Source organism: Primulina tabacum, chromosome 17 (assembly GCF_025594145.1).
Source record: "Primulina tabacum isolate GXHZ01 chromosome 17, ASM2559414v2, whole genome shotgun sequence".
NCBI lineage: Eukaryota > Viridiplantae > Streptophyta > Magnoliopsida > Lamiales > Gesneriaceae > Primulina > Primulina tabacum.
Window position 1 is genome coordinate 28291158 of NC_134566.1, and position 18086 is coordinate 28309243.

General features: G+C 34.6%; 2 protein-coding genes across 3 annotated transcripts; one reads left to right on the forward strand and one right to left on the reverse strand.

The window, feature by feature from the left end:
• The first annotated feature begins 419 nt into the window (after positions 1–419).
• LOC142530879 (protein farnesyltransferase subunit beta-like) lies at positions 420–5354 on the forward strand. Of its 2 annotated transcripts, none has more exons than XM_075636774.1 (14): positions 420–637; positions 779–865; positions 1276–1381; positions 2052–2087; positions 2523–2605; positions 2694–2747; positions 2944–2995; positions 3232–3296; positions 3367–3423; positions 3549–3621; positions 3730–3816; positions 3915–4107; positions 4224–4351; positions 4897–5354. In XM_075636774.1, exons 1-14 carry the CDS (start codon positions 525–527, stop codon positions 5134–5136), a joined length of 1374 nt encoding a protein of 457 aa, XP_075492889.1. In that variant the 5' UTR covers positions 420–524; the 3' UTR covers positions 5137–5354. The 2 variants fall into 2 exon arrangements, with proteins under 2 accessions (XP_075492889.1, XP_075492888.1); XM_075636773.1 differs by having other exon boundaries at positions 421–637; positions 4218–4351.
• A 180-nt stretch (positions 5355–5534) lies between these two features.
• On the reverse strand, positions 5535–12693 carry LOC142530878 (putative phospholipid-transporting ATPase 8). The gene is made up of 11 exons (XM_075636772.1): positions 11688–12693; positions 9186–10543; positions 8810–8920; positions 8434–8710; positions 8161–8249; positions 7945–8053; positions 7664–7870; positions 7419–7544; positions 6815–6913; positions 6367–6558; positions 5535–6277 (listed from the first exon to the last, which is right to left on the reverse strand). The coding sequence occupies exons 1-11, from the start codon at positions 12096–12098 to the stop codon at positions 5669–5671; spliced, it is 3588 nt and encodes a 1195-aa protein (XP_075492887.1). The 5' UTR covers positions 12099–12693; the 3' UTR covers positions 5535–5668.
• Positions 12694–18086: the final 5393 nt, after the last annotated feature.

Genomic DNA, 18086 nt, shown 5'->3' on the forward strand with positions numbered 1-18086 from the left:
ATTGCACCCAACACTTTTGAACTAACGAAATGAACCGTCATAGATTAATTTTGATTTTCAATTTTTAGGTTGCCAACTATGATTGATTGGTGAGCTGCTTAAAAAATATAATATAACAAGTTTTTTGTGAAATCATCCGTAAAACAAGTTAATTTTATTATATTTTTAATTATAAATAATATTTTTTCATAATTCATTCATATAAATGATCTATTTTATAAAATTGATTATTAAAATTTTAAACCAAGATTTTCATATGGAGAATTTTTATACGAATATATCTAACTCTAAAATAAAATGTGAGAAATTGTCATGTAAATTGAGAAATATCGAATGAATTAATAGTAAATTAGATAATATCACAAAAAATTGTGAATAAAATATTGACACGTGCCAAAATCCACATGCTATTAAATGTTATGTCATGAAAGGAAAATAGAAAAGCTTCGAGAACTCGGAACGGAAAGGGGCCGCGACCGTGATTGACCGTAGTCATCAGAGTCGGCACGGCGTCGGCGCCTTCGATGGAGAGCATGGTGGCTACCAAATCACAGGAAGAGCAGTGGATGGTACAGGATCAAGTTTTTCGGATTTACGATCTCATCTGCAACCTTCCGCCCCACGCTCAATCAGTAAAGTTAGCTCCCTGCTACTCTCTGCGGTCAACTTTAGGGTTTATTTTACCTCAACAGCGTAATGATCATGCTTGTTTCTCGAAATTTCCTTACTTTTTAGTTTTCTGATTTTGTTTCTTCGTTTTGACATGTGAAATCAACAGCTTTGAGATTCGACGCGACAATCATGTTGAGTATCTCACCAAAAGCCTCAAACAACTTGGTCCCAATTTTGCAGTTTTGGATGCCAAGTACTCACCTCTCTCTTTTCCCTCTGACTTCTCAATCTCTCACTCTCGTCTCGTCATGTTATGAGTTGGCGCACCCAGCGGGGTTAGCGGGTGGTAACCCCACGAAAGGAAATCGATTTTGCTACCGTAATCTTGCTAAAAATGCGAAATTGGTCCCTTTATTGAGTTTATGGTCCGCCCCTTTAGTGTTGTGTGTGTGTTTGGCTGAAATGGTCTTCCGCTCTCACTTATATACTGAGTTTACTGTCAAGAGTGTTGTCAAGCAAGGACCAATTAGTTTAGTTAAAATTACTCCTCGTTTTGACTCTGGATATAGTTGATGGGTAACTTGCTCTTGGGAGCATTTTGAAGAATTTAGTTCCCAATCCGAACTGGAGTTTCTGAACCATGTTTCTGTTGCTTATTGCTAGTCGGCCTTGGCTATGCTATTGGATCATTCACTCGATTGCTTTAATGGGCGATGGTGTTGATGACAAACTGGAAAATGATGTTGTTGAATTTCTCAACCGTTGCCAGGTTCTGGTTTTGTTTAGTTTGTTCTTTTATTCTTATTACATTGACTTTGTTATGATATATGCATGCTGGTTATGATGAGATTTAGCCACAGATTTATAATAGTCACTAGCCTGTTACTGCGGCTACCAACTTTTCTTATAATGTGTTTGTTTTGTGATTCTATGCTGAAATATTCTAAATTTCTCTAGTACAATGTGGAAGAACGAACTTAGTGGAAATTCTATTGAAGGATTCCTGCTGTTATACAGAAATAATAAGTGGTCAAGTGTTGATTTTCATCATGAAACGAAGAAGAAAAATCAATGAAAAGTAGCATTGATAAAATGACATCCCACTCAAATGAAGCATTTCTTTCTTCCACAGTACATTGAGTTTTTTTCCCTCTGCGTATGTGGCTTGAGTGTCGTATAGAGAAAGACATCAATGATAAAACAGGATAAAATATCATTTAAATGTAGATGATAATATAATAAGGGACATAACATAATGGCGCTGGAGCATTCGTATAGCAACCCCATTAAAGGATAATGATTTCTCCTTGTTGTATGTGTAAATGTCGGATTCTGTGTTTTCTTTGTTTCTATCAACTTTCTGATTATGCTTCTTGGATTTTCTGGATGATGATTTCACTGAATTGCTTTTTTCCCGTTTCATCTGTTATTAATGACAGGATCTTAACGGTGGATATGGTGGCGGCCCAGGTCAGGTATAATTACTCTTTGAAGCTTCAGATATAATTTTGTGCATCTCATATTCAGAGGTTAAATGATATTATGAGATTTACACTGATTTGACGTTCTTATTTTTTTAGAATAATTCGCCTACCTTATTTTCCTCTCAATGTCTGTGGAAATAAATTTTTAACTTGCTGCATGCACGAGTGGTTATTTATTGAGAACAATGGTATTTACGAAAGATCCATGCACTCGAAATATGGTTTTTGGGTGTCCTAAACTATCCAAGCAACGCAAGCTGTGAAAATGTTGTGCTTCAAACAAATTTTGTTCTCTTTTTCTGTGACAAACACAGTTTACTCTATACAATAAACATTAGCCTTTCTGTTATTGTAATTATGGTAACTAATTAAGGCTTATATTTATTTGATATAAACATTTTGCTGTTGAATTTTCTCTTATGTCAGATGCCTCATTTGGCAACAACTTATGCTGCAGTCAATACGCTTATTACTGTGGGTGGTGACATATCTTTGTCATCAATAAATAGGTGATCAAATTTTATTTTGTTGTAAAGTTTATTTTACTTATTTTTAATTTGTAATCAATTTTTACCTCAATGCGATTTTGTATTTCAGAAAAAATATTTACGAATTTTTCCTGCGAATGAAAGACAAAAGTGGTGGCTTTAGGTATGACACAATATCCATGATGTATCATTTGATAATAGTTTCTTTAATTTGATATCAGAATCTTCAGATCTTGAAAAGTTTTGTACTATAATGTGTGTCTGTGTATTGCTTGAAATTTTCCTTTTTTGTACTTCAGTTTCTCTAGAGTGATTCGTTATCTGTAAGTTTCATCTCCTCTCTGTTTTAATATCTTCAGGATGCATGATGGTGGAGAAATAGATGTTCGTGCTTGCTACACTGCTATATCTGTAAGTTTGAGAGTTCAACATGCCTGTGGTCAAAGCATTGGGTATCAGTAACCGGGATGCTCAAAATATAGTAAAAGTACATAGTGTGTACTATAAAAATGAGAATGTCAATAGAAGTCGCATCCTCACGTCCATTAATATGAATTATATCAATTATAATGCCATTCAGAGAAAGAAGATTTTTATTAATCACTTCTTTATTTGTGTGGTCAACTTCGATATTTTCTTTCTTTTAGGTGGCCAGTGTTCTTAACATTTTGGATGATAGGCTGATTGAAAATGTCGGAGATTACATCTCAAGGTTTCACTTCGACTATTTATTTAACCTTACTATGTACTCATTTCTGAGGCTAAACACGTTGTTAACTCAGTTGTCAGACTTATGAAGGTGGAATTGCTGGTGAACCGGGTTCAGAAGCTCATGGTGGGTGAGTATGACTGCATAATGAACTACTTGATTTTGTCCACTTCCAGCTGATAGAAATGAAATATTTCATTCTTTTATGTTCCTGTTTATCTGATGAAGCCAACTTGTTTGGTCTTGTTATTTAAGGTATACTTTCTGTGGTTTAGCTGCAATGGTTCTGATTAATGATGTTCATCGTTTAGACCTGCCTAGTTTAATTGTAAGTACCTTGACTATTTACAAGATGATGATGTCATGTCACTCAGCTTCTTCATCTTCAGCTTAGTTAATACCAATATGATTCCTTCTTCATCAATTTATGTTCCAGAACTGGGTGGTATTCAGGCAAGGAGTGGAATGTGGATTTCAAGGCAGAACAAATAAATTAGTTGACGGATGCTATTCGTTTTGGCAGGTAAACGACAAGCCGGAGTTTCCTATATTGAGTCAGCCCACTTTCGAATTTTATCTATGGTTATTTAGTAATTTGTACCACACATGGTCTGCAACCAGGGAGGAACAGCTGCAATAATTCAGCGGTTACATTTGATCGTTAACAAACAGCTGGGCTTACCTTATGCCTTCAAACATGGCAGCAGTGTAGAGACTGGCAAATGTTCTGCAGATTCCGATTTTGCTGACAGGGATCAAGTTTCTGAAGGGGCTTCCTCCCCTGTAAATGATGTTTGCAGGCTTGAGCAAGAAGGTATGCAAAACCTTGCAGAGTGCAGACTATATTTTGTATGTGTATGTTTTCTTGTTTGTTGGGTTTTATCTCAGTAATTGTTTCATTTGTTGCGCTTTTTATTCCCTTAGGTGCAGGAATATCTAATGCTTCTCATCCAATGGAGTTGAATAAGAATGGTGATAATTTTATCCGAGGACATATATGCATGAGACCTCTTTTCAACAGCATGGCGTTGCAGCAGTATATTCTTCTTTGCTCCCAGGTATTTTTCAATCATGATTGCATGCATAAGTTGCTTGATTTGACACTACTGCTCACTATATCAGCTGGATAAACTGATAATTGTTGAATAAATTAAACCCCCTGAATTATCTCCCGGTGAACGATCAAATGCTTGAATATAGACCGTAAAAGCCAAAAAAAATGCTAATGCTACAAGTGTAGTACACATTGTTGATCTGATAGAGCATTAAAATCTAATTGTCACCATAAATATTGCGACTGTCAGAAGAGAGAGAATGTCATTACTTTTGTTGATACATGTAATGGAAATCTTTGGTTTGTGCGAAATTTGCAGTTATGATCATGCTGAAATATTTTTCTCCTTGTTGTCATTCTATATTTTCAGTGTCATTACTATTGTGATATGGTACCGTTAAAAATTCAAATTTCATTCATCCATGTTATTTTACTAATCGCTCCCCGTGACCCATCACGCCGCCCTGATGAAATCTTGGGTCTGCCCCTGGGGACACCATACCCTATATGTTATGAGCTGTGATCTCTGATGCGATGAGGTCAATGCAGGAGGAGGCGGGTTTCAGAGACAAACCAGGGAAACATAGAGATCATTATCATACGTGCTATGTTCTAAGCGGATTATCCATATGCCATTATAGTGGAATACAAAATGCCGACTCTCCACCTCTTCCAAGGGATATTTTGGGACCTTATTCCAATCTATTGGAACCTGTTCACCCTCTGTATAACATAGTGCTAGATAAATACTATGAAGCACATGAGTTCTTTGTGAGATCACAATTATAAGGATTTAGGTTTATCATACGCTGCTTTCTTCAGTTCTGTTCAGTATTAGATTGACACGGTAGTCGATAAAAATGTATCAGTGAGTGCAACAGTTCGAAGTGGAAAGCCGTCCCAGATATTAAACATAAATGAGGCGTAGTTCTCATTTAGTTTTTTGTTTTGAATTGGGTTTTTGACGAATTTTATTAAGATAATATATGCCATCTGCTTTTATCCAACCCTGCAAAGTGTGCATGAACTTTGACAAACGAATAATATATTTCAACATAATCCTCCATGTGTTTTTGTGCAGCACTCTTGTTTCTAAAATGTAAGCTTCTCTCGATCCCGTTAACTTCCAATCCCAATTGATTATACTACTAAATGTGCCTGCTAAGTAAGTGGTTTCTAAAAATAAAAATTTTCAAACCGTCGATAGATAGCTTCAGATTGATATATATACACACAGGGAATTGCATCGTTCTCAAGTGTGACCTCCAAAAGTTGTCATCCCGCCAACTTCCAAAAGAGTTATCATACACGAGATTAAACTTTACCGTTTAACTAACAATGAGTCTCGATATCTTGATTTATCCTTTACACTACCCATCTTTCCTGAGTGTCGGATTGACAAATCCCCAGGCGATTCATTCTCGGACCCTCCCAATCCACTCCTTTGAATTCTGTCATGGATCATAGGATTAAATTCAACCTGTAAAGTTCTGTACAATATATATGGTAACAGAGTAGAGACAACGACAAGAAGAGTTGCCAGCCAGTAGAATGGACTCGGGGCACAGGCTTCAACGAGAACTCGGAATGCAGTTGTAGATACTACAGGAGAAAGCGAACCATATATAACTAAAAAAATGTACCAAAAGGCAATGCTGCCCCAGATGAAGAAGTGTTGAATCCATGTAAAGTAGTTGATAGATAGGGCCATTTGACAGTTCACCGTCCAAACCACACATGTATACATAAGAACTCCGAGAACTTCAAAATCAACAACACTGCCATCTCTACGAAAGGCTTGATGTAGTATAGAGTTAGTTGTGAAGAAGAAGATGATCATGGAACTAATGATACCATTTAGCATCCAACCAAGTATGCGCGGCCAACTGAAGAGAATATCATGAACTCCCTCTTCGTATAATTGAGGATGCTGTCAAACATAGGAAAAGGTATTTATTGTTATCTTAATCTTGGCCATGGGGAAAAGATATATTTTAGCGTTTAATTTAGCTTGTTTACCTTCAGACACAGTCGTGCGGAAACATCCTGGTCAAAAACACCAAGAGCAATCACAGGGAGTGAAGTGAAGAAAACGTTGTAGAATGACATGTACCAATCATTATAGGCAGGTTGGCCGGAGAAGGAAGCCCGAGCCTCAAACCAGAATAGTGTGAACCCAAAGGCAATGTTCTTGTAAAAGAAGTAGCATATCTGTGTTTACCGCAGGAAGAGGAGAATTACAAAAGTCGACAGTGAAAACAATTACTGAATGTTTATTGTCCTGTTTTCACTGGTAATGTTTCTTGTCCCACAGAATCGCAGGCATATTTTAATTGTGGTGGGTTATGCTTGTGATATTAGGACGAGTATACAGAAATAAACACCCCTAAATTTCACGAGTCCTCAATTCTAAGATCCAGACATGACTAAAATCATGACGAGTAAATAAACAAGAAAATTGGTGTACCATCATAGATATTCGTCTGTAGCACCAGTGGCCATGAACCAACAACAGGCGTTCCAGGAAACAGAACTGCGCTACCGTAAAATCACTCGACATTGCAGCCTAAATTACAAATTTATATAAACATCAGACGAGTTTTTCCTTGCTTGTTTAATGGAAAAGTATATTCTCCTTGCGTGAATACAATGTTAAAAATTGTTCTTCCAATCAGAGAATTAAAAAGTGGATGAGAAAGTAAAGTAGACCAGGAAGACAGAAAGTTTGTTTTCAACTTTAGTCCTAAAAAAGTTAACTTGGTAATTTTACTTCCTAAAGAAAACCAAGCGAACATGCAAATATTACTTAATCCCTAACTTGAAACAAGAGGTAGGTCTAAACAATAAAAAATTATAAAAGTTGATATTACACATTAACGCCATATGTGAAAGGGAACCAGACACATCAATATTTAAATGCATATTCAGTATTATTTTTAACCGGTAAAACCTGCATGTATTGAACACACAAAACACTACATTAATTAGACAAAAACTTAAGCAGAATAGCATTTTATTGACTAGGACTACCAAATGGCAATGTTGACAATAAAAATAGATGCAGATATTACCTGCATTCCTTCAACGCCGCTGATGCCAACCCCAATATCAGCTTCTTGAAGCATGCCTACATCATTTGCCCCATCACCAATTGCTAGTGTTGTTTTACCCGTACCCTTTTTAACCAACCTTGTAACCTGAATATCTTCAAACAGTAGTGTTACTTTAATTTGCTGCAACCAGATCTACTATATTGAATGATATAAATGGAAAAAACATTAAAATAATTACAAATTAGTACAAGAAAGACACATACAAGGGCTTTCTGTTTAGGTGTGGAGCGACAGCATATAACAGATGCACAATGAACCGCTAGATCCAAAAATGCCCCCTCCAGATTCGAGCTGAGAGCAAAAGATAATGACTTTCCATCAATTATCAGACCAAAGGTAGTCGAACTACCTCCCGAACATAGCTGAGATTTTCCTTTCCTAATTTGCTCTGTAATGCTTTCACTCGAAGCCTAGGATAACCAGATCCATTAAAAGATGTAATATTAAAAACTGACAGCATGGAGTAAAAAAAAACCACCACTACCTTCGTAGCTTCATTCTCGTCCCCTCGTTTTTCTAGATCACTAATTTCTGGGGAGTCTAAAGTGATCACAATCTGCTTCATGTCCTCTCTCAGCAAGCCACAAGCATATCTACGGGAAAGGTGGTAATAGGGTGATCACACAATGCCCAATTATCATAGGTGAAGCAGTGAGAAAGGAGAAACCAAACAATTCAAGTAATTCAGGTGGTCACTGACCCAATATTTATTGCTGTCTCCATCTGATCTCCTGTTATGACCCAAATCTTGATTCCTGCATTTGCAAGTTTCTCGATGCATTGTGGAACCTACATTGCATAGAAGAATAAGATCATTCATTAACAGTATTAATGAATTTTTATATCCCGCAAAATATAAGAGCCTCCACTTAATGCTAAATGGATTCAACGCAAACCATAAAATTCACTTCACAATTTTTATTTTTATTTCTATTTTTTTAAAAAAAGTATCTCATGTGGATTTGATATTGACCCCCTTTTGTAGCTTGTCCTCGACAGCAGTAGCTCCAAGGAGAATTAAGTCTCTTTCAATCTTATCAGTGGCTGCATCCACCAATGCACCTCTATCAGCATTTACAGATGCCTTGGCATCCAGAAACTCTTCTTCCCATGACCTAAACTCATCTTCACTAAGTTCACGGTATGCAACGACCAGAGTTCGTAAACCTGCTTCAGCATATCTTTTGATATGTTCCCTTGTCTTAGCTTCAAAATCTTTTGCTTTTCTAGAGAGCCGTTCAAACATTGCACTGCATCAAAAATACCAGCGTAAATGCAAATATATAAAGACTGTCGGTCCCGAATTCTAAACAAGACATGTTCGAAAGCATTGCTCTTAGAAGAGAAACCTGTCTGCACCCTTGGAGAGGAGCAGTAACTGATTTTCAGCATTCTTAACGATCACAGACATCCTTTTCCTGGCACTACTGAACTCTAAGACATGAAGAAGCTCATAGGACCTGGAAGTAACAGATAAATGCAATTAATTCATGTATGATATAATTCTAGTATCTCCCCACTAATTGCGAGTCTTAGACCCCTATGACAGAATAAGTAATTTAGCCAGAATATGATAGAGCTAATTTCCACAAGCAATTTCCCTACAAAAACAGTAGTCAGTAGGTTCCTCGTTCATCTTGATGGTCTGAATGTAAAAGGAGTTACTATCTTCATAATGACGCAAGAACTCTACGACTCGACAGCCACGGTCTCATAAAGACGCACCTGTCAGTTTTTCTGCCTTTTCCATAATCTAGTTCATGTAAAGAGATACTAGATTGGGTTCTTTCGAAGAACTCGAAGCCAAGCTCTCTAGCAGCAATAACAAAGGCAGCTTCATCTGGCGACTCAGCTTCGTAATCAATTTCACCAGTTTCTTGATTCACCTCGGGAATGGCTGTATGGCAGAGTGCTAGCACTCTAAAGAACTTTTGTATCACATCTGCGTGAGGCTCATTAACCCATCCACCATTCATAATGCGGTCATCTTTGAAATTGAAACCTTTTATTGATTTTCCCAAATCTGTGACGTCATCAGTAGACATTTGTATATTGGAGGAAGAATTTGTGATGTTATGCTTTGCATCAACTTTTCTCTTAGCTAGGGCTCTTTCTACCTCTGTCACACCGAGGCCATATGCTGTGCCAGCTATTGAGCATTTAACAAAATCCATTGAGTTGCACGTCAAAGTACCCGTTTTATCAGAAAGGATAGTATCTACTTGTCCAAGTTCCTCATTCAAATTAGAAGTCCTTGCATGCGCTAGGTTGTCGGTTTCTTCATAATACATATCTTGATCCTGATTTATAAATATGCCCTGTAAAACTTTTACCATCTCAATAGATACATACAGGGATATTGGTATCAGATATCCATACAACATAAGCCCGGTCAAGAAATGAAAAAAAGCAGCCAGTGCCGCTCGTTTTGGATCATAAAACACGGTGGTATGTTCTGGTTGGAGATACCATCTCTGCACTTTTCCATCATGAATGTCATTCTTGGTTGTGATTCCAAAAAAGAAAGATCCCATCAAAGATACTGAAACCAATAGACTAAAAAGGATGTACACTATCTTATCCATTTTTCTCTCAATCTTACTCCTCTTAGGAGGATCTATAGCATTCTGCATGACTTTAGTGTCATGACCAGTAAACACAACCACACCGTACACGTACTCAGTATTTCGAAGTTTAGAATCACGCACAAGAATCTGTTGCAGAGAAAGGGGATGCTGCAGACCATTATACCACATGGTTCCGATGAATGAATAAAGATCCTCATTTGGGTCCTCACACTTAATAATTGCCTTGAATTTTTTATAGTAGTCATCATCACGCAAGGAGGATGTAACATCAAGAGCATGCTTCACTTTGAGATTAGTCTCTCCGTCTAAATTTGTTGTCTCAACATAACAAATCCCGTCCTCATAGCTTGATGAAATAAGAAGCAGATCTGCAGGGAAATATTCATCCTTGTACACCTTTACAAGATTGCCAACTCGTAAATTCTTCCATCTGGTATCTTGAAAAGTATTGCTTCTATCATAAACTTTGACCTTGCGGTTATTAGCCTCTATATCCTAACAAAATTATTCGCACTTACATAAATTGAAAATATGAAAATATAAGGAGGGCGGGGAATGAAGCAGCAACCAGTACATCAAAATCTCTAATAAAACGAAATTGAGCCACAGAATTTTCATCATAAATCATCCACCAACAAAGGATTTTTTTAAATGAATCCAAGCCTGTAAAAGTGTGATAATGGGCACATGATGATCAAACTGTTTGGGATATCTTAACTTCATCAGTCACAGAAGCATTTGTTTACTGTGACATACAGAATATGAATTCTGATGAGCTGAAATGCATGGTTAAGAAGCTGCAATCCCGTGCATATAACTTACGCAATCGAACCTTGTCATCTTGACAGTTTTTTAGTTCAATGAATGCAGCTGATTTTCTATAAAAAGTAATGTCGATTAGGTTAAAATAATGTAACAATTTTTTTTAAGAGGAAATTATGGCCAGTAGACCTACGGTCCCCCCCCCCCCCCCCCTGATAGGACCTTTTAAAAAAATGCCCCTTTTTTTATTTTTCAAATTGTTTGATATAAAGGCTGCTTCAGCATAAAAGAAATGCATACAAATATATAAACATTTAGAAAACTGTACAACCGGAAAGGTGCATCAACATCAGTATCACAACTTTACTACAGATATTGAAATATAACAAATTTATGCAAGAGGAAGAAGCCTAGACAGATACCACCATAGGTAGATGTTCAGACCAATAATGGAAAAGAAATCAATTGGAGGATGCACAAAATGTATTTCAAAACCCCGTTACAAATCAAAAGTTAAAAACCATGAATCATACAAGGTTCTCTTTATTATCTTTAAGTGTGTTGCTAAGGAGTCACTTCTTGTAGGCTTCATGTGAAACCGACATATCTTCATTTACCAACTACAGTGTAATAGACACCTACAGAGGGCATTAATCCAAGTATCCAATTTCTCAGGACACGTTCCTTGGTCTTGTCTCGACTAGATTTCAGACGCTTCTAGTGGTATATGATTCATGCATTCCCATAAAGATATACTAAGAGACCTTAACATAATCACACATGAAAGGATAGATATTTAAGAAAGCACGCATGTGAAAAATCAAAAACCAAAACCTTCAACGTCCACAGAACATAAAAAAGGAATTAAAATGTATACCTGTTTCATACGCCTCCAATCTTCCAAGGCTTCTTTCGCCATTGTCACTCCAATTACCACGACCAAAGGTGCAAGAACACTTGTAGCACTGTAAGGTGCTAACGGACTAAAAGATACACAAGCTACAGCAAGAAAATATATATTTGCAACCCTCCTGAACTGCTCAAACAATGACTTGGGAATAAAATTAAAGGCGGTGTACTTTGTCGTAGAAACATAATTACTCCTGTACCTAAGCTGGAGCTGCTCTGGATTATCAGGGTCATTACAATACACAATTCTGGAATAACCCTTTCCCCCAATTTGACTATGCTCGTCTCTAAACTTAGATTTGAGACATGAAAATGAGTAAAGCCTGCTAAAACGAATCCCTTTTCTACTACCACCAGCCATTTTCCTTAAGTCACGCATATTTCACTTCCACCACCAAATCCTCAAAAACCCGAAACAAAAAAATCACTTCGTATCAATACAACAACAAGAAATGCCACAAAACTGCTAAGAAACCCACATTAACTAAAGTAACAGCCAATCAGCAACTGCTCCATTCCCGATGCATGGCATATTCTAAGCATTCTGCCACTACCAAAAAGGAAAAAAAATCTCATTACAGTCGGAGCTCTGGGAGAGAGATGAAGACAAACAAACAACAAATAAATGCGAACAAAACTGTGTTTTGTTCTGTTCTGCGTAGAAAACCCACAGAACCCTATAATACAAGTTTTCTCCCACCAAATACTTTACTCTTTTAGCAAGCTCCAGAGATCTCTTGCTTCCGCCATTGGATCACGAACATATGCTACGAAATTAGCAAATAGATTCCGCGTAAACGAGAAAGAAACAGCAATCCAATTGTGTGAAAACCCAAGTAGAACTTAGAAGCATAGCCAGCATCTACTTGAAGACCTGGTTAGTTCAGCTACTTTTCAAGTGCACAGACAGAACAGAAGCAATGGTAAGAGTAGATTCGTAGTTGGTTTAATTAATTAATCAAAACAAATCCACCTGCAACTTCTAGTCTCCTCCTATGGGAATTATACAATTTTCCTTATTTTATTTTAATAAAAAAGAATATTTGTTTATATTTTATTACAAGCAGTTCGTTGGAAGTTTATTGACTGTAATTTCTTACTGGGCTGTTCGAATATTAGAACAAAATCAAGGTAACGTAGCGTGACGATGATTTCGGTGTATTTGAACACGTAAAAGGACACGACATGACATTATGACAATAACGTGAGTCATCTTATGGAAGAAATATTTTGGTTTTTTTAAAAAAAGATCAAATTTCATGAAATAAAGAATTAAGAATTACATTATAAATATCAAAATAAGTACTGTGAAAACCATCTCAACTAAGGTATCAATAGCTTTAATTGTTTTGTCTTCTGACATGTGTCAACGTTGAGCGAGTTCTAGTTCCGGATAAATAAATGACAAGCTGGCATAGTGAAATCAAACTCGGTAATGCTTGGTTCATCGGAGTGAATCACAACAACTGGGAAGCTTAGAGATTTATCTCAACAATTACTTTACCAAATCGCATTTTGATCCAACCTAGAGTCTCGTAGATTGCAAGTGTTTTTGTTTCCTTTTACAAGTGTTGTTCCTTGGTGATATTAGTTATATGTTCCTCCTATTATAAAGGAAAATTCACGTCCGTGTTACACTTGATAAACTCTTCCATGAACTTCCTCCACGATACGTTTGCGCACCGCATACAATCTTCCCATAATGTGAAAAAACCATTCCGAAAAATTCTCAATCTCAAGAGGAACTGAACGAACCTCGTTCTTTGGGCATCATGGATTTAATTCTCTTGCATCTCATGTCTATAGCACGGGCAGGCCATGTGTTGCGCTCGGACGACTTGTTTTTTCATATAATTTTTTACATTGAATTTTGTTTTATTTTCCAGTAGTCTGATGGCTCCATTTGTCAATATTAGATCAACTATGATTTAAAAAATTCTAGCCCGAGTACAAATGAAAACCGGCCTCCGCCGCTTGTGTATAGGCTTTGCTTGCTTTATTCAAGAGGTACATTAACAATAGAGACCCACCCCATTTGAGAAGAGAGGGGGCCTTCTTCGATGAAAAAAGAGAGACTGAGAAGGAAACAAAATCAGAGCAAGAGGGAAAAAGTGAAAGAAACGAGGAAAAGGAGCCGGCGGCAATTCATGCAGAAAAATAGAGGAAAAGGGAAAATAGCCGCCTCCCACCTTTATAATCTTTTGGGTCAAGAAAAATCAAATCAAGACAAAAATTTGTGTGAGACGATTTTAATGGATCGTATTTTGTGTGACGGATATCTTATTTGGATCATCCATGAAAAAGTATTACTTTTTATGCTAAGAATAGTCTTACAGATAAAGATTCGTGAGATCATCTCACAATAGACCTACTCTAAAATTAATAAAATACATGTGTGATACTTATAGATTATTTAATCAAAGGCTAGTGATTTTCATAAATATTTAATGTGATATTGTTTGTTAAATAAGTGAAAAAAGATTTACTTCTCGCAATTTAATATTAAGTTTTAATTTTGATAAAACTCGAGAAAATATATTGAATAAACTGGAAGAACTCGTTACCTTGGTAATAGATGGAATTTCAATTAGAATAATATGAGAATTTTAATAAATTGCAACGGTGAACCGAAATCTTGATAATTATCTATTTAAATTTTTTTCCTTGATATTATTAATTGTTTTTGTTTGAATTTGAGCTTTATTTTTTTATTTAGTTTATTTAAATTGTTCATCATCTTTCATAGGTAAAATATAGTTTAAATAATTTTGTTTGGTACTTGCTAGTTAGTCTTAGTGAAACGATAACACTTTGTTTTTCTGTCTATATTAAAATTTGATATCGTACACTTACATGTTGATTTGGGATATTATGTTAAATAGTTGCATTAATATTTATATTATTTTTGAGTTTAAAGAAAAACTGCGATCGCATAGCAAAGTGGTACCCCAATTTCACTATATAAAAAGGTCAGCAACCTTCAAGGATTCCATATATGGAATGATAAGAGATTCCAAGCAAGGCTTAACATTATCATGTAACCAAGGCTCCGAACCAATCGAGATAGTACTGCCATCGCCAATTCTTCGACGATAGCTTCCATGAAGTAGGGATGTCAAAATCAGACACGAACCATCAACCCGACACGGTTCAAATAAAAAAAAAAACCAGGTTTGGATTTGGGGTTTTCGGGTTCGGGTCAGATCGAGTTGTATCAGATAGATGACCCGAAAAAAATAATCGGGGGTTGACCTGATTAATTATATTTTTAAACGGGTTGACCCGGAAATTTTAAATTTTTTTTAAAAAAAATATATAACTAATAAATATTGCCTACATTTTGGTTGACCCGATTAATTATATTTTTAAACGGGTTGACCCGGAAATTTTAATTTTTTTTAAAAAAATATATAACTAATAAATATTGCTACATTTTATATATTGTATGTCTGGAAAAAATATTTATTGTATATTTATATCATAAATTTTCATAATTTAATATTTATTTTGAACATTTTTTTTAACAATTATTTATTTGATATAGTAAATAAAGTTTATTTTTCTACAATTAGATTTATGACGGGAGATTTTGTTATTATGTGTTTAAATTAAAATATAATTATTATTATTTAATTTTATTTACAAAAAAATTTAAAAAATTCAAAATCGAGTTGATCGGGTTGATTCGAGTTCGGCTGAGATTTTTCGGATTGGCTCGGGTGAGCAATTTTTAAATAATACTATTACTAAACTCGACTCAACCCGAATTGATACCCCTACCATGGTCCATGAAGTAAGGTTTGCGAGTATCAAGTACTCTTCCATACAAAGCTAAGGTTACATCTTAATCCAGCTCGAAGAAATTCTGTAGCTGGATAATATTTTGCTTGGAGAATTCGATACAAAAAAAATCTTATAATATTAGATTTTGTGTGTATTTCATAAATAACACATCATTCTGCCTTACTTTATTTATGTTGTAACGCAGATGCATTTGATGTTCTTACATGCAATAAATTATTGAAACACGTGCTAAAATATGGGATAAGGAGGGATAGACGGGTGGGCCATAATACAGTTGTTTAAGTTGCACATGATGTTATGGGCCAAACGTGTCGTTATTGATGGGCCCACAATGGAAAATAGTCGTAATTCACGGCCTAATGGCATCTTTTTATTTTATTTTGTTAATTTTTTTTTTACAAAATAATAATATAATTTTTTTTTTTACAAAATAATAATAATTTTGAGATTAAAAAGTATTTTTTTGAAATAAAAAAATATTATTTTTGACAATTCAAGCATAAGAGAATTATCAACTTGTCATACTATGTTTGATCTGAACTGCCGATGGCTACTTGTTAATTAATTTGAATGTGTTAATTTTTCAATAAAAACAACTTCGAGTTGTAATTATTTTTATAATTTTATAGCTTAAAAATGAAAAATTATCAAGAAAAAATTGTATACATAATTTGTCTAATAGGTCGAACCCTCTAACTTTAGGCACGTGTCGAGGTGCGTTTGGATTTAGTTTTAAACAGATCGGATCGAATATTTGTCGTTCGTAACAACAATGAACAAGAAACGTCTATAATTAACGACTACTTTTTAATCTTTAAATTACTAAACATTTCCTTAAATTCCCTCTCAAAAAATTATCCTATTTTTTCATGGTAAAATAAATATTAGGAAACAATGATTACAACTGATATATATTTTATATAGAAACTAGTGCACATCAAATTATATTTGTACTAAAAACAAGTTATATGCAAGAATTAAGAAATTAGTATACATAATAATGTAATGTAATATGATATAAGATAAAAACATTTTTTTTATCATTACTAATGAAACTAATTTAATACTAGTGACAATGTGCATAATCAATGTCACTCTTGTAAGAATTAGGTATGTCGATTTGGATAATCGAACAACTGATCGACATGAGTCCGATTAACTGGATTTTGTCAAATTGGCCGGAATCCAGAACCACCAAGACGATTTTTCTATATTGTATTTGGAGTGTTTTTCTCTGTACGATATAAAATTTTAGTGATCGGATCGGATCGTTAACAACATGTTGTCAACTTCTATAAAATATGAGAAACTCATATGATATAATGATGTTGAGATACGTAGAGAATTTACTCACGATATTAATGACTCTCTTGGAATATCATTTAAATTAAAGTATAATGTTTTGAATTGTTAGATCATGATGGATGACTACTTTAAAATATCTTATAATATTTGTTTGATCGATAGAAAAAAAACAATTAGTAAAAAATGTTTAAAAGAGTTATAAAGAAATAAAACAAGTTGTTTGACATGTTATAAATTGTTCGAAAAAATAAGTAACATCACTTGTACATTTTTAAATATCTTATGTTACTGGTTTAAAAGAACAAAATATACTTATATATTTCATCACATATAATTTTTTTTTTATAATTATGATAACAAAAGATCTTCCGGTACCATATAAATCAATATATTTAAGCTTTATTGATTATTTTCCCAAACATTTTGAAAACTTTTTTATAATAAAACTCCACATATTATAAGTTTTTAAGACAATTTATAAAATATAAAAAGTAAAAAATTGTTTAAAGTAAATCTAGTCAAACACTATCTTCGTCAAATTTGGAAAATATCAGGTTTTCCCAAAAATTGATTCATCGCTAGGGATAGGTTGGAATGACCAATGACCTAAGTTTATATATATATATATATATATAATTGATTTCAAACGTATAGAAAAACAAAGATAAAAAATTGAAAATTTTATATTTCAAAATATCGGTCAAAGAAATGTAATTTTAATTTGTAAAAATCTCTCCCAAAGGGCACAAGCCGACCGGCATGTGAAAAGGGGTCAAATGATTGGAAGTATTCAAACCAAATTTGAGGAGTTTTATCAAATTGATGACCACTATTTTGGAAATTCAAACATAAAAACTAGGTATTAAATTTCCTCCAACATTACAATGAAAAAAAATTTAAATCTTAGCCCACAAAAAAATATATATATTGATTTTTTTATTATTATTTGGCACATCATGCACATAAACACCATATTTATAAAAAAAAATTTAATCTAAGAGTGGAGAGAATTCGAACTCGAGTCTACGTTGAGAATTCCAGGTGAGACCATTGGACCAAACGCCCGGTCTCCACATAAATACCATTTGGATACGAACAAACATTCAAATTTTCTTACGAATTTTCACTTACTTTATATAAATACTATCGTGTGTGTCTTTTGATTTACTTTAGTTAGCATTTTTTGTTATTTCAGAGAAGTTAAATCAGAAACATCAAATCTACGTTTGCATATTTATATAGTATTTTTCATTAATTA